The following is a 22402-nucleotide window of genomic DNA, read 5'->3' on the forward strand; positions in this document are numbered from 1 at the left end:
AATAAATAACTAGATAAGGATTAGAATGTTATAAATAAATACAATAACAAAAATATAAATTAAACAAGACTCGTGAGTGACTGGAGATATATTAAATGAAATAAATAAACAAGATCAGTGCGTAACTAGAGATAAATTGAATGAAATAAATAAAAATGACCAGTTCATAACTGAAGATAAATTAAATAAAATAAATAAACATGACCAATGTATAAAGGGAGATAAATTAAATAAAATAAATAAACAAGATCAGTGCATAATTGGATATAAATAAAATAAAATAAATAAATAAGACCAGTGCACAACTGGAGATAAGTTAAATAAAATAAATAAGCAGGAACAGTACCTGACTGGAGATTAAATAAAACAGGATTAATGCATAACTAGAGGTAAATTAAATAAATAGAACCAATACGTAACTGGAGATTAAATAAATTAAATAAACAGGAAATAAAATAAAATAAAGTAACATGACCAATACATAATTGAAGATAAATTAAATAAAATTAATAAACAATATCAGTGCGTAACTGAATATCGACTAAATAATATAAATATAAGAGGATAATAAATGAAAATAAGTTAAATGGAAGTAAATAGAATAATATATGATTCAAAATAAACAAAAGATTAATATAGTACCCAAGAGTTTATCAAGATTAATATAAAAATAGTTTAACCTCATTTTCCCTTACCTTATTAGTTCGAGGGACAGACTAGTAATACTTCTAGAAGACCAAGATCTCTTTCAAATCTTTTACTCTAACTTTTTCTCTCTATTTCTTTCTCTCTTTCTCTCTCTTCCCTTCTTTCTTTCTCACCTAACTAACATTTTCTTTCATTTTTTCTACATTTTTCTCTTTCATTCCATCATTTTATAAGCAAACCATGTGCACATTTAATTAATAAAAGATCCTCTTCATTAATGAAGAGATAAACTTCATGCCTTCTCTTTTTTTTTTCTTACATAATCACCCTTCTCTCATTTATTTTGCTTTTTTTTCTATCACATTCACACATACTTAGGTTCAAAGTGATAATTGCATTAAATGCAATCTTATCACTTCTTATTCTTATGTTTCCATATTCTTATCTTCTTCTTTTACTTATTTATTTATTTTATTTATCCTTTTTTTTATCTCTTAGATTTAAGATTAAAAGATTCCTTTATTTTTTTTAACCTATATATCTATATATTAGTAACTTATCTTTTTGATAATACACACACACACACACACACACACACATATATATATATATATATATATTATTGTTGTCATTTATTATTATTTTTATTTATTTATTCTAAATGTTTCTTAAAAACTACTTAATTTCTTTCTCAATGTTCAAACTATATCTAGATAAAATATGAAACATTAAAAATAGAAGATTTTCTAAATCTTATTTTTAAAGACGAGGATAAAATAAATAATATAGTTATTTAAAGGTATGGATGTAACATTATCTACATGTGGTGGCTAGTAGATGGTGGAACCATGAGTTGGAGCTTGTGACAGCAAGAGTCATCTTAAGGATATCATCAACATGTGTAGAATTGGGATGTGCATGGTGGGGGTTGTGATTTCTAGTGCATGAGGATGGAGGTCCTCAAAAGGGGTTTGAGTTAATTTTAAATGCTTTGAATGATGACTTTGGGGGTGGAGACTTGCTGAGGCCATTCCTTGAGTTGTGGCTCGAAATGGAGGGTAAATACGTGGCGATCCCGAGTTGTGGCCTGATGATATTAGAAAAACTAGTGTGAGTATGCGAGTTGTGGCTCGTATAGGTTGGCTCCACTTGATTAGGCAATCATGGGTAGTGACCAGTGATGTTGCGAATCTTATGTTGAGAATACAAATTATGGTTCGTATTGGAAACTCCACCTAGCGTTATGGATGGTGGTTCGTAACATGATAGTCCTGCATGTGTAATATGCGAGTTGTGGCTTGTAGAGATGGAACCACGAGTTGTGGCTTGTGGCGGCAAGGGTAATCTTAAGGTCATCATCTGAGGATGTAGATTGTGGATGGACATGGTGGTGGCCATGTTTTCTAGAGTTAGAGGATGAATGTTCTCCGACAATTGTCTGTGTTCACAATTGTTTAATAATTGTTTATTCTATAAGCTCACCTTATCTACTTATGTTTGGCAATGATCATGTAACTCGTTACACGGAAGCAAATAATGTTTCAGGTGGAGCTGGTGACGCTTAGTGCTGGAGAGGGGCAGCAAGGGAAAATCTTTTTGGATTATATTTACTATTCTTGTAAGCAATATTTATACTCAGATTTTGGACATGTAAACATTGAGTTGAACTTATGTATTTGAATTATGGCGTTTTAATAAAGTTTAAAATTTTCCCACATTTTGGGAAAGAGGTTTGTTACTAAAGGCGATTTTATTATTAATATTACTTTATTTATTTAAACTAATAATATTCGTCAAGATGTTACAATATTTATGTTACATATTCAATTTAAATCATGTAATAATAAATAGTAGATGTTTATATTTAAATTAGGTTTTTAATTTTTATGTCGTTCATTCTCTCAAAGTGTATGAAACTTATGGAGTAGTGGGAGACCATGAGAAATGGTTTCTTGAATACAATTATTGAAAAATACGTGAAATTGAACTAAATTGATATTGAATTGAATTATTGATGTGAATGATGCAAATAAATTTTTAGTGGTGATCTTTGTTAAGATGAAGAGAAAGAAGAAAAGATGTTATACAACATAAAAGAGATTAGATTCAAATTCACTTGATAGCATTGTTGATGAAAAAATTAAATGGCAAGCATATTTGTTTTCTATCTTCAATTTTAATAAAAATTTTATAAAATTTTCAAAAATATGTGTTTTTTGTTTTTAGTTATAAAAATAAAATTGTTAAAATTAAAAAATTGTAAAAGTTGACTTGTACTTAATAAAATTAAAGAAAAATAAATTTGGACATATGATCATAAGCCAAAAGTCACACAAAATTTTCTATCTCATCCCCTAAATAAGTCCTTCAAGGGCAGTTTTTAAAATAAGTGTGAGGAAAAAAAAAATCGTAGTTAGAATTTTTGCTTTCTCTTTTTACTTTTTGTTTTTTTTTTCAATTTTTTTTTCATTAAAAAAAATCACGATTGTTTTGAAAAATTGTGAAAGTATTAATCTTTTATTTAGCGAAACTTGTAAACAATTTGTCTCATAAAAAATCCACTGAAATTATTTCTTTGTTTTCAATAACACATATTGATAATGGATTTTTAGGATTTGACTTGGTAACTAGGATGATCATGGTTCTGGAAAAATAAAAGTTGATTCAACGCATCATCCATTGTGATGGTCATCTTGTCAATAAACAAATCAAATGAATTTGTATTAGTGTACTAGAGATGTCAAAATGAGGTAGAACCTGTGAGCCAACTCGACTCACCATGGGTTCGAGCCAGACCGGATTGAAAAAATAATTTTTTTTTGTAGTTATGGATCAAAACGGATTGTTATTACAATAAAACTATAATTACAAAATATTAAAATATAAAAAAATATAATTAAACAAAACCATCAGTAAGTTCGAAATATAATTAAACCTAAAATATAATTAAAAAATATAAAATTGACAAAATATAAAACTAAATATATAAAAAAATATAAAACAAAAATTTTAAAAATGAAATATAAATAGGTTGCGGAAATTCTTGAATAATATAAAACGAATTTCAAAATCTGTTGGATTTTTAATCTGATTTTGGAAATTCAGTAATTTTCAAAATCAGATTTCGAAAGTCGGTGGAATTCTTGAATTTCTAAAGTTTTTCTAATTCGGATTTCGAAATTCGATGTATTTGTAAAATGAGAGCTGGTATCCGGTGTGTTTAGGAAATGAGATGAAATGAGTACGAGCGTTGCAGGAGATAAATGATGTGAGGGTGTGAAAATGTGTAAATAAATTAGACCGAGAGTGTTGTTACTAATTTTTACCTATGAATTCGAAAGATTGTTGGAAGTGCAGGGAAAAAACTACTCCTCCTCTTCCTCCTATTTGTGAATAAATGTCTCTATCCAAAACTCAAACCATTATACTTTTGATTTTAAATAAAAGCAATTGTTAATTTTACAAAGTTCTTCACTGAAATTACAGATTTGTTGTAGAATTGGCGATTACTAAATTTAAATTTTGCATTAACGAATATAAAATTTTAAAAAAGAAAACTAATAATTTCCTTCAACCTAAGATAATATCGATAGTTAACCAAGCACTTTTTATATTTTATTTTGAACATTGTGTGGCAAGACACAGTTGAATGAATATTGAATAAATATTTATATGATTGATTATTAATACCATATTTAATCAATAGACATTATACATAATGTAAATTTATTATAATTTGACAGTAATACAGTACTCTAAAATTACATTTTAATTGTAATATTTACATTTATTATTTAAATAATTGTAAGTTTTTTTATATTTTAATTTTATTTTACAAAAATTAGAAAAAAAAATTACATCGACATGCCGTTAATATCATTAGTATATTTTTTTTGAAAATGTCCTAATTACACTTATTGAAAAGTTAGAATAAAAGCCAAAACTAAGCTATTACACTTCCACCAAAGTGAATGAGACACTTCTACCGAAATGAAAACCATCCGACTAATAAAAGCTAGAATTAATACATTGCTAGTTTTGAACTTACTCATTCACCAAGAAACGAGTATTCTAATATATCTATTAAAAAAATATTTTTTATATTCTATAACTAAATTGAACAATTTTGATTTCCTATAATGTTAATAAGAGATATACCTTTAAAACAGTACACAATAACCCTTTTCTCTCTTCCCTTCACAAGCATAAAAAAAATTTAAGACTTCTCTATGATATTTTTGTTCCACTTTTCAAAAGAGTTGATATCACAAATTAATCTCGGTATAGATACGCATAAAATCTCCACAAAGTTGAAAACAAAATTAAAGTTTCAAGAAGTTATATCCAGGTACAAAATGCAAGTGTTACAAACATTCCTCTTTTCGGTTCACCCCTTCACTTTGACTAAGGATGGAATTTACAAATGTATAATGTAGCAACTCTGGCTCAGTACGACACTCACTGATGTTTATCACCAAACCATAGGTTTTACTAAAACAAGAATGCCCCAACAGAGGTGATCTAATAAAATTCTAAGTTTTACATATTTCAAAATTTAACTTCGAAGTACTTGATTTAGAAGTATAGATCAACAACAAACGTACATTAAGACACATATTTTGTATGGAAATCCAAAGTTTATTTCTAAATTCTAATACGTCTATACCTTTAGAGGGTCACCCAAATTGACATGGCTACATTTATTGTATGTCCTGGTTTTTCTTTTTTTGGTTGGTACTATACTCATACGTTCATCATAAAAGGAAGCTAATTGCAGTTCACGCCAATTCCTATTCATAACTAGCACTAAATGCAATATGAACCAAAATGCTATCTAGGACAAAATAGTTACCATTTCAAACCTACGGCTAAATCTAGCAGAGCTTCAACTTGGCGTATTGTTTGTTGCTTCTCCTGTTGTTTCAGTCTATTTGCAACAGATTCAAGATCAAACCCTGATTCATTTTGTACTTCACTCTTTTCAGAACGAACCTCTCGCAGCAATTCATCCACCTCCCTTACGAAGTCCACCCTCAAAAGGATTTCATCATCTTCAAGGGATGGTCTCAATGGCCCTTGATGCTAATTCCACATGATTTCAAACAAAAATTTGTCAGGGGATTCAAACAGGTGGTTTTCAACTTATTTTTAGGGATAATCTGGACCTTCTCACTTCTAGTCTTAACCAAACTTATGCATAAAGAAATAAACTTGAATCAATTTAAAACTATCAATGTTTAAACAGATAAGCTTGAATTTAATCAATATATAACAATGGCTAATTTCAATTGTTATTTAGAGTTATTTGTGTTAATAATTTATCAATCAAATAAACTACCTAGTTTAATATGGTGAAGTGGACTAACATTTGGTTGTTCCATTAAAGGTTCAGTAAAGCGCTGAGTGGTATTGATACTTCCAACTACATCTTACAACCCACTCAACCTTATAGTTATATAATTATATTGGAATTGCAGCTTCAGTTATTTTCCCGAGAGGGGGGAGAAAACTTAAACTTCAAGGAGCAACAACGTGACTAAGGTCTAAGGCATGTAATCTAAAGGTAAATCTTACCTTATCTATGTCGAATGACTCCAATCCTGGTGGAACAAGAATACTAAATGGATCCTCCTGAGGAAATGCATCAACCATGACCTTCTTACATTTCTTTAGCCACTGTTCAAAATCATGGCCGTCATACATAATCAAAAGATCATTCAGCAATCTCATCGCAGGGGTAGCCTCTCGTTTCAAGATCTCAGTCTACAATTAAGAACAAAAAATTACAAAAAAGAGAGTAAAAAGTCCGAAACAACTATGAAGTTAAACCGTTGCAGACCCAATATGCTGAAATTGTTCTAATGAAAATGCCAGGAACACAGTATCTAACACTTTCTTTTGGGTTGAAAATTATTAAAAATCACAAAATTCCATGGGTTCTACATCTTAATTAACTTCTAATAATTCTTTAGTTTTCTATAGTTTTCTATAAGTTTTAACAAATTGAAGAGAGTTTTAGAAAGGTGTTCCCAACGCTCCACTTGTCTATAAAAGCGAAAAGAAAAGTTTAGTTGAATCTACTATGGGGAAGGAAAAGGTCTAAAATATCCAAGGTATTTTAAAAAAAGGAATACAAAACCGTAAATATATATACTTTAGCAATAAATTAAAAAAAAGATTCAAATGCTGTGGATGGAAAAAATGTGGTTGGGAAGGTAGACCCTCCTACTAAAGGTTAGCTATGTTCCACAATGGAAATTTGTTTTCGGCATAGGTGGTGAATATTCTGCACCAATAATTAGAAGTATCAAAATAGATTCAAACCTGTGGTCAATCGAACTCACCATGAGTTGGATTGGGTTGGAAAAGATAAGTTTTTAATATAAGCCAAAATGAATATAGCACACTTAACTCACGGGTTAAATAGATTCACATTAAGTTGAAGGTGAGTTGACTTGTAACCCATTTTTATATGAATTATGAATCTTCTAGCTCAACTCAACAATATTTTTGAACTACAATAATAGTAGGGCAACCCAAGCCATGGCAAATTACTTTTGATTGTATTGCAATAAATAGGTGATCAAGCCAATCCACTTTAATTGAACTACAATAAATATATGAAACAAGTTGGGGAACAAGACACGATGTTCAAGCCAGGTTGTAAAACTTTTGGCTTACTACAAAGTAGGTAGGGTTGAGTTAATCCATTTTTAACTCAACCTATACTCGAGTTAACTCAATTTGACATCCTAAGCATACTCATAATTGAACAAAAAATGTACAAGTATGGAGTATTGATATAGCATTAAATTCAACAATGATTGTCCAAGCCTGAATTACCAATACTTTAATTTGTCTCACATATCTATATATTATCTATATTCAATACATATCCAATATTAATAGCCACTTGTATTTGTAAAGCATCTTAGACTTTAAGACAATTTATGAAAAAGAAAAAAGAGAATAAAAGTATGTATGGTATAAAAATGCATTGTTCCTTGATAAACCAAAAGTCAAAATTTGTCTTCTATATGGATGATTTGAGGAATGTGATGAGCGTCATATGGTTCCTATTTGTAGACAAATAAAAAGTGATGTATGATAGCAATGATTTACAATTTTTATTTTATTTTAAGTAAGCCTAATAAGTATGTTCTTAATTTGGATTTACAAAATTACAACTATATATTTATTACGTTCTATGAATTTTGATAAATATCTAGATATGAATCTTATAGGTATAGTATCCCATATTCCTTTAGAAAAATTGCATCAGTGTATTGCGTATGTATTGTATTGGATACTCGGATCATATTTCTGCATCATAGAGAACTACATTAGTTATTAAAATAACTTACACCCTAGGTCTGAAAAAGCTACGAAAACTTTCTACGTGGAGGTGCACATGACAGCAGAATGACTGGAGCGCAATAATTAAGGAAAGAAAATTTGGGAAATCATCCAGTTCTACCACCTATCATGACCACAGGGAAATGGAACCACGAAGGGGGGCTTTGTACTAAAGTAACCATTTGCCCTTACTGTGAATTACTATTATAATTTATTAATTGATCCCTAAAAAACTGAAATGATTCAAACAAGAGCTGGTGCATCTAATTAAAAATGTATCTATACAAGGGCAATTATTAATTGTTTACCTCAGCCCTTCTGTATAACAGATCCAGACTTCTAATGGCATCCTTTTCTTCCTGCAAAAAGTGATAAAATAAGGTATAATAAAACCAGATCATGATAGCCTTAGGATGAAAAATATTATACCACGTTCTTGCAGAAGTGGACACAGAACTAAATCTAACATTCACTTGTGATAATCTCTTTCAAATTATCATGATAATATCCAACACAGAACTAAATCTAATGTTTACTTATGATAATTATCATATGATAATATCCAATACAGAACTATACAGCTTAAGTCTTTGCTTAATATGTGTTAGAATAGGTATTTAATATAGATAGTTAACAATTGTATTAGAAAACTGTTGCATGTTGTACCTATGGGTTGTTTATTTATTAGCATTAATTACTTATATATTCCTGATGTAATTTTCTTCTATAAATAACAAAGATCAGCTGATACATAATCAATCTCTTAAGATCTCATCGCCCACCATTACCCTTTTTCGCTGCCAACCACCGTTTTGTCATTGGAACAACTTCACGTCTTCTCCACAAGGCTCCCGGGCCTCCCTGTCTTTGGTTGAGAAGCTCCTCTCTCCTCTATCATAGTCTTCCTCCACTATTGTTTGCCAATTTTTTATAGTTGGCACTGCTGTGGAGTGTAGATTGTTGTTGTAATTCTAATTGTTGATGAATTCTTCGTTCAATATGTCTTCTTTTTCTTATGGATAGAAGCGTCCTCAATGTTCTTCTATAAGAGATTGGCCACACTCAAAATAGTTTCTTCTCACATGGTTTTCCTAGTAAGACAGCAAACATCTAATAAGGTTGAACTACATGAAGAATATCAAGATTTGGTAATGCTTCCTTATTTTCTTCCATTTCATATCCTAAATTTCCTCATGTTATTACTTTAGCCAATGGATCTGCACTTACTTCTCAAAGAGTTGGTCAAGTCTCCCTTTCTCCATCTTAGAACCTAAAGCATATTCTTTTTGTCCCTAATTGTCCTTTTAACCTAATTTCCTCAAGTCAAATAACTAGATATTTAAATTGGTCTATAACTTATGATGCAAATCTTTAGTTATACAAGTGTGCAATATAGGTCGACCGATTGATGAAGGACATGAATATAGGAGACTCTACTATCTAGGTAGTAGACCATTAATGTCTTGTTTAGCATCCCTATCTCTTACACTTTTACATGATCACTTGGGTCATCCACATTTATAAAAATTAAAAAGGATGATTCCAAACTTAGCAAAAGCCAAGTCTTAAAATGCGAGTCCAGTCAATTAGGAAAACATATTTGGTCTTCTTTTCCAAAAAGAATTGAATCAACATGCAAATCTTTCTTCTTTATAATTCATTATGATATATGGGGTCCAACTCGAGTTTCATCCTTTCAGTTTCCTTATTGTGCTACTCTTATTGATGAATATTCTTGTTGTATTTGGGTTTACTTAATGAAAGATCAATCTAAACTTTTGAATATCTTTGTGTCATTAATCTAATTAAAAACCAATTTGGCCAAGAGATTAAGATCTTAAGGAGTGATAATGCATGCCAAAGAATAGTTTTCTTCTGATTTTTCTACTCTTTTAAAACCACATGGCATTTTACACCGGTTCACGTACACCTAAGCAAAATGGTTTATTAGAGACAAAGAATAGACACTTAATTGAAACTACTCATACTTGTTGCTTGGTGCGAATGTACTTGTCCATCACTAGAGTGATGTCATGTTTACAGTATGTTATCTTACTAATAGAATGCCCTTTTCTTTGGACAGTAAAGTTCCATATTCCCTTGCTGTTTTCAATGAACCTGTGTTTCACATTTCTCTTCAAGTGTTTGTTTGTGTGCTTTGTGCATGATGTATCTTCAAGTTTGAATTAACTTTTACCCCGAGCTATCAAATATGTCTTTTTAGGATATTCTTGTCTTCAAAAAGGGTATTGATATTATTCACCTGACACTAAAAGATATTACATATATCCTACTTCTATCACTATTCCAACATCTTCGAATAATTCAAATTCTTCTCAGCAGATATTACATATATCCTACTTCTATCACTATTCCAACATCTTCGAATAATTCAAATTCTTCTCATCATTCAATTCACCTAGACCATCTCCTCCTCTTATCACCTCCCAACAATTTACTTGAATGACCTGTCCAATGCCGCATGGTGAGTTCTCTTCATCAAGTCCTTCATCACCATCATTCCATATTATGTATCCTGATAATGAAGATTCTAGTTGTCCTCTTGCTATTCGAAAAAATACTTGCTCCACACGCAATCCTCATCCTACTAACAATTTTTTAAACTGTCATCATTTGTCCCCTTCCTATTTTTCTTTTACTTGATCCAATTAGATATAGCATAATTGTAGGAAAACTTATTTATCTCACTATTATTAGACCTGATCTATCTTTTGCAGTGGGTGTTGTTAGTCAGTTCAATGTACAATCCTTGTACTAATCATGGGAATGCTATCATCTGCATCTTAAAATACCTTAAAAAGGCTTCAAGGCAAGGTTTATTGTATGAAGTTAAAGGGAATACCCAAATTTCTGGGTATTGTGATGTTGATTGGGCAAGATCTTTTATGGATACATGTTCTACTACAAGGTAGTGTGTTTTCATTGGAGGAAACATTATTTCTTAGAAAAACAAGAAAAAAATTGTGATAGCTCGCTCAATCTAGTGTTGAAGCTTCATATAGGGCAATGGCATCTCTCACTTGTGAACTTGTATGAGTGAAACAATTTCTTGAAGAATTTATTCGTTCCAAGCTTGGTAATTACAATATATATGCCGCAGCTTGAGGGGAGTGTTATATTAAATATAGATAGTTGTTAGAATAAGTAATTCAAATAGGTAGTTGGCAGTTGTATTGGAAAATTACTATATCTTGTACCTATGAGCTGTTTAATTATAACCATTAATTACATAGATAGTCCTGATGTAATTTTTTTCTATAAATAATAATGATCAACGAAGAGATAATCAATCTCTTAAGCTATTTTTCTCATATTTTCAGTCTTACGTGTGTGTAAATTTATTCGGCTTAATAATGTTTTAAACATAATATTGGGAAAGAATCTGCCAAATGATAAAGGAAGGCAGCTGAAATCAGTTTACAGCTTAAATGAAATTGCAAATTTAATGAAATTAAAAGTTGGACAGAAGAAATCCACTGAGCGAAAAACAGCAATTAGATTATATATATCCACTCTTTCACCTGCCAAACTAAAGGATTACACAATACTTAAAAACCATTTAATTCCACCTTCTGACAGTGAGCTACTAAATTGGTCAGTTTATTTCTAAACCAATATTGAAATTTCATAAGAAAATTATAATTTTGTCAAGTTTCATTTCAAAAAATCGTGGCACGATATAAGTTCGTCAGTCAAGAACAAGGCAGTGGCCATCAGTTGCTGGCCAGCTGCTACCTCCTGTATTACAAACTTCCAGTTTTCAAAAGAGTACCTCACTCTTTGCATATGATCAACTTTCTTTTGTGATATGGAATAAGTAAATATTAGTCAATCTTAATTAAAAAGAAATAGTAATTTTTAGTTATAATTTGAATCTAACAAAATTTGGTAGTGACTACAAAATGTTAGTATTTTATGTACAAACATGGTGCCCACCCACTGAACTTTTAGTCTGTAATTAAATATAATTGCGCTCTAATTCACAACGCACCAATTTGTTGATCATAAGCTGTCAAAATCTGATAACTTGAGTAAGAAATATAAGCTATTTGCTTACTTCTTTTTCTTCACAAAATGAAATTCTTTTCACAAGTTAATTGGCCTAGGACATATTAGATGCTAAAACAGTAACTTACATCGCGCCGAGCAATATCAAGCCGATTCCATATGACCATTAAAACAAGTTCAGTAAGCTCTCCTTTCTCAGCAGCTTCCTCAATTCTCTATCAGAAAACAGACAGTCAGTTCTCTGAATACTCTCACACACCCATGAGAAAAAAATGTAAAACCAATCAAAGGACGAAATTAAAAGACTTGCCTTCTAGTGGTAAATTAGCTTCTTTATAATATTACTATTTTCTTATTTATATGCATAAGTGATGTGCAAACTATCAATAAATAATGAACTTAGACACTTTACACAGAATATTATTGAATGAGAGGAAATTATGCAAAAACATGTTAAAATGCCATAATGACGAAGATCATTTTCCTCTATTTTTCATCTTGTTAGTCCTTAGAGTTTCAATTTTTTAATGTGAACTATATCACAAATTCCTTCATTTAAAAATGAAGATTTTCTATTTTTAATACGTGACAGTTTTACCAGCCCATATGTCAAATTTATAAAGTTAAGAACAATCCCGTGTTCTTCAATTTCAAGTTTATAATGTCACTTCTCCCTTGAATTTCATATTATAGTTAGTGTTGATCCAGTATGTCAATTGCGCTGCAATTGGCTTCTTGAGGCTTACCAGAAGATAAAGAAGATCCTAATATGGCCAAGGGAAAAGCAATCTAAGTTTTAGCTTGGTTACCCAACATTTAATCAAGACAAGCCCTAAACATCCATCAATTGTACAACATGCAGAATCATTTTAATGAGGAATGGAGATATAATTATGACTAAATTTTAAAGTTGAAAATACACATTATCTCATGAGGACATATTTTTACCTGCCAGTCATTCAGTATATTATTGCACTTAGAAATTACCTCTTCCACTTCTTCAGGAACCTTGAGAAAGCTTGCAACTAGTTTCCTTGCTTTAATGACATCTTCTTCTGGGTATTCCTTCAACCGTAAGCCAATTTCACGATACTCTCCCATCTTTCTTTCTTCTTCCTCTTCTTCCTGTCTGCGTCTCCGTTGCAACTCCTTGGTCTTCTTTCGTTGCTGGGCTTGCCATTCCTATCCTAGAGAAGGTTAATGAAACTGCCCAAAAAAAAACATTCCGAGTCCCAGCTATTTTGGTTTTACAATATAGTTATCAAACAGAAAACAAACATGAAAATTGCATCAGGCATTAAAGATGTGATGATATGTTTTCTCTAATCATATGCTATCATTACCAAGGTTATTACTAGAAACGCAGCCTAATTGACAGACAAAACAAAGCAGCAGCATTTTCTATTTTCCTTTCAAAGGTCTACTCAATCAGGGCCATGCATGTAAAATTGAACGAGAAATAGTAACAATTTCACTATAAAATTAATGGTTTGATTCTTCTATTCATTCAATTGGTTCAATTTAAAAGAAAGTTCAATCTGATCCAATAGTTTTCAAAAGTGATGTAATGTTGTCCTTTAGGTCTAATCACGAGAAACAACACCATTTTCTATATGTGACACAGAAAATTTAAGCAACCAAACTTAATAATAAAGGAAACAAAATAGTAATTTACAGTTCTAGAAGAAACTTTTCTATAAACCTTTTTGAAAGAGAAAAATATAAAAAAAAAATAATAATTATTCACAAGCTTATGCAGAAGTTAAAAATAAGATTTTTATGAAGCTAATAAAAAATAACTTATGCAAGAGTTGATTTGAAATTTCGTTTTGTCTCTATTAAAAGTGTTTAAGGAGAAGTTCTCCAAACATACACTTAACCAGAAATGAATAGTATTAAAATTACAAAGTGTTGGTAATGCATACATCGTCATAGTACTCCTTGGGCATCCCTTGTAGAAGCTCCTCTTCCTTTTCCCGTTTCACACATCTCCTTAAAACTGAGGAAAAGCCAGAAACACAGTAAATAAAATAATCAATTTTGAGAGTTAAGAATGTAAAATAGGTGGTGGCAATGATTAACCTGCGCCAGATGTGCATTTGTATGAAGAAGGAAAGGTAGGAAGTGTGGTTAGAGCAGGAAATGAACAATAACAAAGCGAAAGTGACGATGTTAGAGAGAGAAGGTTCATCCCAACGAGAGAGAGAGCAGGATGAAAAGAAAGAGAAGAATGGGTGACTAAACTAAACTAAAGTGTTGGTATATTAGGGCTCAATTAGTAACAGCTACGAACTACCACCACGAAAATGTTGATTAGGAGAAGGTGAAGTGAAGAAGAAGATGAGCGAAGGTTCGCTATTGCTGTCTATGATAGCAGGATTTTGGCCCCGAAAGGGTTTAAACGAGGGTACACGAGAATTTGGAAAAAGACCTTATTATCTCTATTCACAATTTATAACATGGTGTAAAAGAAATTCAACCCAGAAAATGTAAAATACAAAATCTGGAAAATAAAACTATCATTTAGATTTATTCTTACTTTCCATTTAAATTTTCGAAAAAAATAATAATTATAAAAGCCAAATAAATATAACAAATTGTAATTTTGAAAGAGTGAATACAATTTAATTTTGAAGTTACATGATTATGATAAAATTGTAGATTCTATCCGTGCAAGAACCAAAACGTTAAATATGTGAATAAGATGTAATATCATTTTAACGTCGACAAATGACTGGCACCAATTTATAGTGTTTCTTAAGATTACAAATGTAAGTTTTTTAAATAAAAAAAAAATGGCGTCACCTGAACATACTAAATTTTTAACTTAGTTCCTCATTAACATGATTTTCTTGTATCATGTCAGTTCAATAAACAACTTTTTTTTAGATAAACAGCTATCGTTCGGGATATTTTCATCTATACATAATTCATTACCAATTAAGCTATTTCAAATTAATTTGTTATAGATAACCAAAAAAATTAAACTGTTTCAATTTAGTTACCAATTAATAAATATGAATTTACTGAATTTATTTTTTATAAAGTATTGACTTTGTTTAATATAATAAAAAAATACAATTTGTTCATAATAAACGTGTAAAACTTCAAGAAAAAATATTTTTTTGTATACAATTATCTCACTAAACTTCAGCTACTGTCCTTAACAAACTTAAATTTGACAAAATGCCTTTCCCTTAAAAAAACAACTGAAATCTTAATTTTGACATCACACAACTACTCAATGTTAATTCAGTATGCGAATCAGAAAATTATTGGTTAATTGTTTTGTTGAAGGTGTAACTGGCAGGTTTGCTCTACTATATTTTGAAGGTGTAATTTTTAACTTTAAATAGATAAAATTAATCATAGAAATGGTCAGTTTGTGACGGGGTATATCATTAATCTATGGCGTCCCTCAATTTTATCAAACTACAATTCTCATTAAATCGGTTTTACCATTCGCAGATAATATCCATATCCAAGCAAATACCTCCGTTCTCACAGGAATATAGAGAGCAAGAGAGAGAAAAAAAGATACGAAAGTGATGAATACTTTCTTTTAAGACATGTTTTACGAGCAGTGTTATCACAGAACCCTACGCATGACAGAGCTGCAACAGCACCAAACAAACTACATTTACATCTTCTAGACACGAAGAGTAAGCTAAGAAAATTAAAGTGTCACTAATCCTATAAATGCTGATCCTCTCCCTCCATCTGTGGCTCTCACTGCAATTTTTAAATGCGAGGGGTAGAGAATATTTGTCAGTCTTCGCACTATAGCCTTTGCTTCACCCTCCTTCCATTTATGTCGCTGCCATCAAGTATTGCTTCATTCCTATGTTTGCACAAGTAGTCTGAGTGCTCCGTAAATCTAGCCACATACTCTAAAAGTTCAGTTAGAACTGATGGGCAACTTTCTTTCAAGTACTCAAAACCATCGGTTTGCATCACAGCTGAAGAAACAAAAGGGAAGAGAATAAGTTAGCCTATCAATTATAGTTCAGGACGAAGAATTTTTATATCGTTGCTGTTAACGATCCATTCTAAATTTTCCAAAACAAAATATTTGGGTACAAGCCAACTTATAGACCACTTAGTCATGATAGCCTAAGAATTAAGACATATATAACGAATTCTTGATATTACTAAAACTTAGATTGCAAATTATTTTTAAAAGAAATCAAATCCTTCACAGCTTAGGATATTTTTCTTTAATATCAAACTGGAAGGTATGAGGGATAAAATCAAACTATTTAAATAGCCAAACGGATTAAAAAACAAGAAACCAATCAAACAAAAAAATATATTTTTCTATTGATACTTGGGTCAGTTACTACTGTTCCTATTGTTAGTCATACCTTTAATATATATTTTAGAATTATTTAAACTTTTAATAATATTAGTATGTGATTTATGTTGGATATTTTGGTTATGATAAAGTATGAGTTTAGGACATGGAAAGTATACATGGTATGCATGTTCTGTAATGCACTTTTTAATAAAAGGTTTACAATGCAACTATTATGCGTAGCTTTTCATGGCGTTATTGATTTTGTTTATTTTAATGTCACTTTCAAGGAACCATCAGTTATTATTTTTTGCTATATTTTTGTCAGTTGGTATGCTAAGCAAGATTGAAGGTCATATATTTAAATAAATAAAGTCAAACTGAACCCAAAAGATGGCTTGATTAATATTAGATATGGCATTCAAACCAAACAGGGACGGCACCTATATGTCAGAAACAATTTTAATTTTCAATGATAGTTACATACTCTTTTAGACCCTTCAATGTCCCACAATTAACCCCTAAATATTGCACCCTTTTTAGCTGTATGTTCAAGAAAAAAAAAAGTTTAAAGAACAAAAACATACCTCTGAGATTTTCAGGCTGTGCAACGAATTTCAGACAGATAGCTTTCAGTTGGAAACAATGGTGCTGCTCTGCCAAGGCTAGAGTCGTAGCAACAGTGTTTATTGCAACATCTTCACAGAGACTTGTTTCACACATCAGCCTAACTCTCTCTAAGCCATACCGATCAGCAGCTGCAAGCAGATGCTGAGCCATCAAGGTAGTAGCCCCTTTCGAGTTCAACCCAGTAAGCTCTTGCATGTCAGGTAGTGAGTCATAATATATAACATGAAGCAATGCCTGCAAAATATTGAAATATGGAATAGTAAAGCAGACATGTTGCAGTTCTTTTGTAATAGAATAATATTAAGCTTCATTTGTCAAGGAAACAACAACACAATCTCATCACACCCAACCCAAGTTCTGCTTGTAATAATAGTATGAAACTACATGAAGACAATAGGAGTTCAAGAAGCAAAACACAAATATACAAAAGGTGCAAGTGTGTGTAGGTATAAATAAATAGTTACCTGGTTTATCCTCATTGTGCTTCATACCATTTGGACATATTTCAATATGCACTGATAAATATCATAACTAGGACGGTTCTTCTTAAGGTAATAAATATCATAAAGTAGAAAAATAGAAAAGATTTAATTACAAATTTGGTCTCTATAGGCACAATTTAAACGTTATAGTCCCTATACCTAGAAGCTAGACGTTTTAATCCCTACATTGCTCTTTAATTCTTGTTTTCCTCTGTGCATTTCAGTGTGTTTTAACTCTGTCAGGTAAAATCGCCAGAAAATAGAACTAATAGTGTAAAAGCAGCACAAATTTTCTGATGGTTGCTAAACTGTCACAAAATTCATGTCAAAGTCGCACACTTTGGTGTTTTAACACACACCAAAAAAATTTATGGTGCTTTAGACACACTTAATTGAAACCAACACAAATTAGAAGTGCTTGTGTTAGGGACTAAAACATCTAGTTTCTAGATATATGAACTTAAATGTAAAAATTGTTCACAAGTGTATACCAACCAAATGAGTAATTTAACCAATAAAAAAAGTCAACAAAGAAAACCAATACCCACTATTGTTATTTTTTATCAATTTTCTATGCCCAATTAGGAAAAGAAATGAATCATATCATATCAACGTTTCTAAACCTCAAGATGAAAATTGGTAGACAAGATCTAAGCATCCAGAAAAATGAAACTGTTTAGTAAGTTCCCAATTCAAAGCATAAATTATAGAAAGCATGAACTAAACCAAAAACCAGCCATGTCCGCATATAGTATCACAAGTATCATATATCAAACATTATAATATCATACAATGTTAGTAATGTTACAGTACTAACTAATTATATTAACAAACAACCGGAACAACTTGCCAAAGAGGAACCAAGCACTAAGGAACCAGAACCAGAAAACAACGCACAAACTGAGTCAATTTATAAGGAACTAGTCTATCTTTAAAAAGAAAAAGAAAAAAAAAAACTTTTATAGGTTCTTTCAAAAGAAAGATTATATGATCTCAGTCAAAAACTCACATCTGAGTCAATTTATAAAGAAATAGTATGTGTTCAGCTATTCCCGAATGAGAGGACGACAGAGAATTTTTAAACGTGTTCTCTTTAGATCTTTATATAAAATAATAATAACAAAAATAGCAAAATCTGTCATAGAGAAATGTGTTCATTTCTCATTAATGAAATAAAACATAAGATAAGTGGATCATAATTATTAGATGTAACGGTCCTAGACCCCTCTCTTTGTATTTTCTTATTTATAAATGCATAACCCTATATACTTTACACAAACTAAGAATTCGTCTTATGCCTCTCTCTTTTATTTTAAGCTAATATCAGTGTGGTGAGTCAATTTCTTAATTCTCCATATGCATATCATTGGACTGTTGTCATTCATAAATTGAAGTACAGTAGAGGTTTTTCTAAAAAAGGTTTATTATATGGACACAATAATCACACTAAAGTTGTGTTATTCAAATGTTGATTAGTCAATTTTTTAATTCTCCATGTGCAAATCATTGAAATGTTGTCATTCGTAAATTGAAGTACATTATAGGCTTTCCTTAAAAAGGTTTATTATATGGACACAATAATCACACTAAAGTTGTTATTCAAATGTTGATTAAGCAGAAACAAAATGTTGTAGCAAGATCTAGTGTAGAAGCAGAATAGCTATGACCTCAACTACTTGTGAGCTTATTTGGCTTAAACAATTACTAAAGAATTGCAATTTGGATAGGTCACTCAAATGACACACACACACACACACACACACACACACATATATATATATATATATATGTGACAATCAAATTGTTATTCATATTAGCTCAAAGCTCGTCTTTCATGAAAGGACCAAACATATTGAGATTGATTGTTATTTTATTCGAGAACAAAACAAAACGTATTTGAATAAATCAAGACCGAGTTTGTTAATTTTAATGATTAACTGACATGCTTTTACTGCATCATTATGGGAACCTAAAATTGATTATATTTGTAAAACCTTAGAACATTAGTACATATGATTTATATCATCAGCTTGAAGGGAGGGTTAGATGTGACAGGTTTAGGCCCATCTCTTTGTATTTTCTTATTTATAAGTGCATAACCCTATCTGCTTTACACACATTAGGGATTCAACCTTTGTCTCTCTTTTATTTTAAAGATAACAATCATTAGAACCTTTTTGCTAACAAGTTTCAAGATAAAAGACCAACTAAAGCAAGAAAAATACCGTGGGGGCATTAATTCAGTTGCAATGATATGCATAACCAAGGTAATAAGGAAAATAACTTAAAAAATCAAGAAGCACATTGCGTATATCAGGCCATAAACAGAAAGAATAACCAAAATATATTTCCAACCACATCACAAGCATAAATCAAAGAAAGAAAGCACATAAAGAGCATTCATTCAAACCTTGAAAACTGGAGCCTCCATGTCTTCAATTTTTATACAACGGGTATTCTGATCTTTCATAGGACCAAAAAGTTGGGCCCTGAAAACTGGTGAGCGAGCAGCTAGTACCAATTTATGAGCAGCAAAAATTTCTCCATTCACTTCAAAACTCACATCACTGCCTTTCCCACTTTCTAATAGCTTCCCAAGTTGCTGACCAATGTTAGAAGGCATAATTGGAATTTTATAAATTTTAGGGCCCTCCGTGTGTGACTTCACAACACCAACACTACAATTAACGCTAAGGCAATCGTCTTTAAGGTAATCTGATGTCTCTAGTGCTGTTCTCTTAAAAAAACGCTTGTAACCCCTGAAAAACCCAATTTCAAACAATTAGCATCTTGACCAAACTATTCAACTTTCTTATCACAAAAAGTTATGAAGGAGTATTTGGCCAAAGCAAAAGCCATGCATTAAGATCTTCTATATATTAAAAAATACATTTAGAGGTGGAGGAATCACAGTTAAATTCAGTTTACATACACATACTCCCGAAGCGAATAGAACGAGTGAAAAGAGCTAATTCGGATTTTTGACCATCTAACTTTACAAAAATGATCGAGGTTAGTTTCGAGTTTTACCATCCACGTATGGTTGTGTGGTCAAGATTAGCTCTTATCACCTTTCATGCTCTGAGTTGAAGGTATGATGACACTGTGTTGTTTAAGTAAAGGGTCATAAACCAATCCCCACCCACATGCAATCTGAAGAATTAATAACTAAGCTTCAGTTTAGCAAGACAGAAAATTATGAAAAGATATTGAACAACATGAACCCTACCCCCGGCGAAATAACAAAACCCCAACCGTTTGCCTTTATAAAATTACTCCAATCCATCCTCCAACAACATTTAAACCCGCAACATATACCTTCCACGTTTAAGCAAATTCCCACCAACCACTCTCTAATTTTCCTCATGCAAACACAATACCCAACAACATATTACAACCAGAACCAATCCAAGTAAATCAAAAACAATTTTGAATTATAAACAATTAAAAATAATACAAGTCGCATATCCAACTTGCTCACCACATGCTACCACGGTATTTTAACGTGTAAGGTCCACTCTCGAGGGTCCTCTCGAAATGGCTATGCACCTTATGCCTCTCCTTCCCACTCTGATCCAAAAGGGTCAACTCAAAAAGCGCTCTAACATCTGCCCCTTCGCTAGCCAGCGCGATGAAGAGAGAAACGTACGTAGCATTGTCCTCCACGCTCTTCCCATCAGGGTAAAAATAGATCGCCCAATCGTACCCTCCCACCGAAAATATATCCGACGCTATGTACTTCCCAATCCCAATCCCCTTCGACAGAGCATACCCCGTGATCTTAAACCGGTGCGATCCCCTCACGGTGTCGGTCACCGACGTCGACGACGTCGTCGCCGGTGGCGCTGACGACGGTGACGCCGATGAACAATTAAAGGACGGCCTCGCGGTTTCTCTCAGAATCTTACCCATGCGCAAGCCAGGACAGCGGCAATGCCTCGGAATTTTGCGTAATTGAATTTTCTTCTTCAGAATCCAAAACCGATCGGGGACGAAAAAAATATTAAACGGGATCTGCGATCTGGGCGCGGAATCCCAGGAATGGGGAGAAGCTTTGAAAGATTTCAGAGAGGAAATCTAGGGTTTCGTGGGAGGGTCTACTTTTCTAGGGTTTGGATTCTGAGCGAGATGGAAGAGGAAATTATAATGGATGGTGATGAAGAAGATGACTTTAAATGGCTTTTGTGATTAATGTCCCACAATTGAATTGGGAAGTAGTAATGAATAGTGCGGTGCGACGCGCTTGCGCGTGGTTTCACCATTGCCTTAGCCGACTCGCTTTGCTTATGGGACACGTGTGGATTATAACGGTACGCAAAATCTCGGAAACTTACGTGAGTGACACAGTAAAATTTAGTCACGTTTGGCGGCGCCTCAATTTCCTCTTCGCAATTAAACAATAAATAAAAGAAGCAGCAATCACTCTAGCTTAGAGTTTTTTTATTTATTTATTTAACTCTTCACCGGATAAATATGGTCAAGGAATCTAACAAATATAATGACTTTGATTTTCTTTACTTTTTTTCTTTAAAATGGAATTAGAATTAAATATAACTAACAAAATTAATTACAATGTCATTTAACGTAACTTTATTTAATTAATGTCAATTCAAACATATATTTATTTAAATACATATTATCTTATTTTAGTATTAAATTATCTTTCTTATAAGAGTTATTCTATATTATTTTAATTTATTTCTTTTAGTTTACTTCAGTCAAAAAATATATATTTAATTAATATTATGTTAACAATCTCATAACTCTAGGAACGATTAGAAAATCTGGTCGAGTAAATTAGTTATACAATTTAATATGAAAATAATTTTATCGTCCAAAATTTTAAGATACTTTTAAATTGTTTTATATTAAATTGATTAATCAAATTTGGATGCATCTAAACATGATTGGAACCTAAATTGTGATTATTTTCATATCTTCTGATTTTCTTAAATAAATAATA

At 31.5% G+C, this 22402-nt stretch overlaps 2 protein-coding genes across 2 annotated transcripts; both read right to left on the reverse strand.

The window, feature by feature from the left end:
* Positions 1-5265: 5265 nt before the first annotated feature.
* Positions 5266-14461, reverse strand: LOC114189698 (protein PALE CRESS, chloroplastic). The gene is made up of 7 exons (XM_028078345.1): positions 14116-14461; positions 13959-14032; positions 13021-13215; positions 12162-12248; positions 8313-8363; positions 6223-6411; positions 5266-5730 (listed from the first exon to the last, which is right to left on the reverse strand). The coding sequence occupies exons 1-7, from the start codon at positions 14222-14224 to the stop codon at positions 5497-5499; spliced, it is 939 nt and encodes a 312-aa protein (XP_027934146.1). The 5' UTR covers positions 14225-14461; the 3' UTR covers positions 5266-5496.
* A 1096-nt stretch (positions 14462-15557) lies between these two features.
* On the reverse strand, positions 15558-21625 carry LOC114192178 (BTB/POZ and MATH domain-containing protein 2-like). Its single transcript, XM_028081810.1, has 4 exons — positions 20921-21625; positions 19850-20198; positions 16915-17191; positions 15558-15992 (listed from the first exon to the last, which is right to left on the reverse strand). The coding sequence occupies exons 1-4, from the start codon at positions 21349-21351 to the stop codon at positions 15814-15816; spliced, it is 1236 nt and encodes a 411-aa protein (XP_027937611.1). The 5' UTR covers positions 21352-21625; the 3' UTR covers positions 15558-15813.
* Positions 21626-22402: the final 777 nt, after the last annotated feature.

The sequence above is a fragment of the Vigna unguiculata genome, chromosome 7, assembly GCF_004118075.2.
Source record: "Vigna unguiculata cultivar IT97K-499-35 chromosome 7, ASM411807v1, whole genome shotgun sequence".
NCBI classification, from domain to species: domain Eukaryota; kingdom Viridiplantae; phylum Streptophyta; class Magnoliopsida; order Fabales; family Fabaceae; genus Vigna; species Vigna unguiculata.

Bases quoted from the DNA above. Each gene is read 5' to 3' on its own strand.
- LOC114192178 (XM_028081810.1), bottom strand. From the start codon at position 21,351: ATGGGTAAGATTCTGAGAGAAACCGCGAGGCCGTCCTTTAATTGTTCA. The intron at 20,199-20,920 runs GTGAGCAAGTTG...TGGGTTTTTCAG, and splicing joins AAATACCGTGGTAGCATGTG to GGGTTACAAGCGTTTTTTTA. The intron at 17,192-19,849 runs GTTTGAATGAAT...AATATTTTGCAG, and splicing joins TGGAGGCTCCAGTTTTCAAG to GCATTGCTTCATGTTATATA.
- LOC114189698 (XM_028078345.1), bottom strand. From the start codon at position 14,224: ATGAACCTTCTCTCTCTAACATCGTCACTTTCGCTTTGTTATTGTTCA. The intron at 13,216-13,958 runs GTATGCATTACC...TCTCTAGGATAG, and splicing joins CCAAGGAGTACTATGACGAT to GAATGGCAAGCCCAGCAACG. The intron at 12,249-13,020 runs GTAATTTCTAAG...GTTTTCTGATAG, and splicing joins TTCCTGAAGAAGTGGAAGAG to AGAATTGAGGAAGCTGCTGA.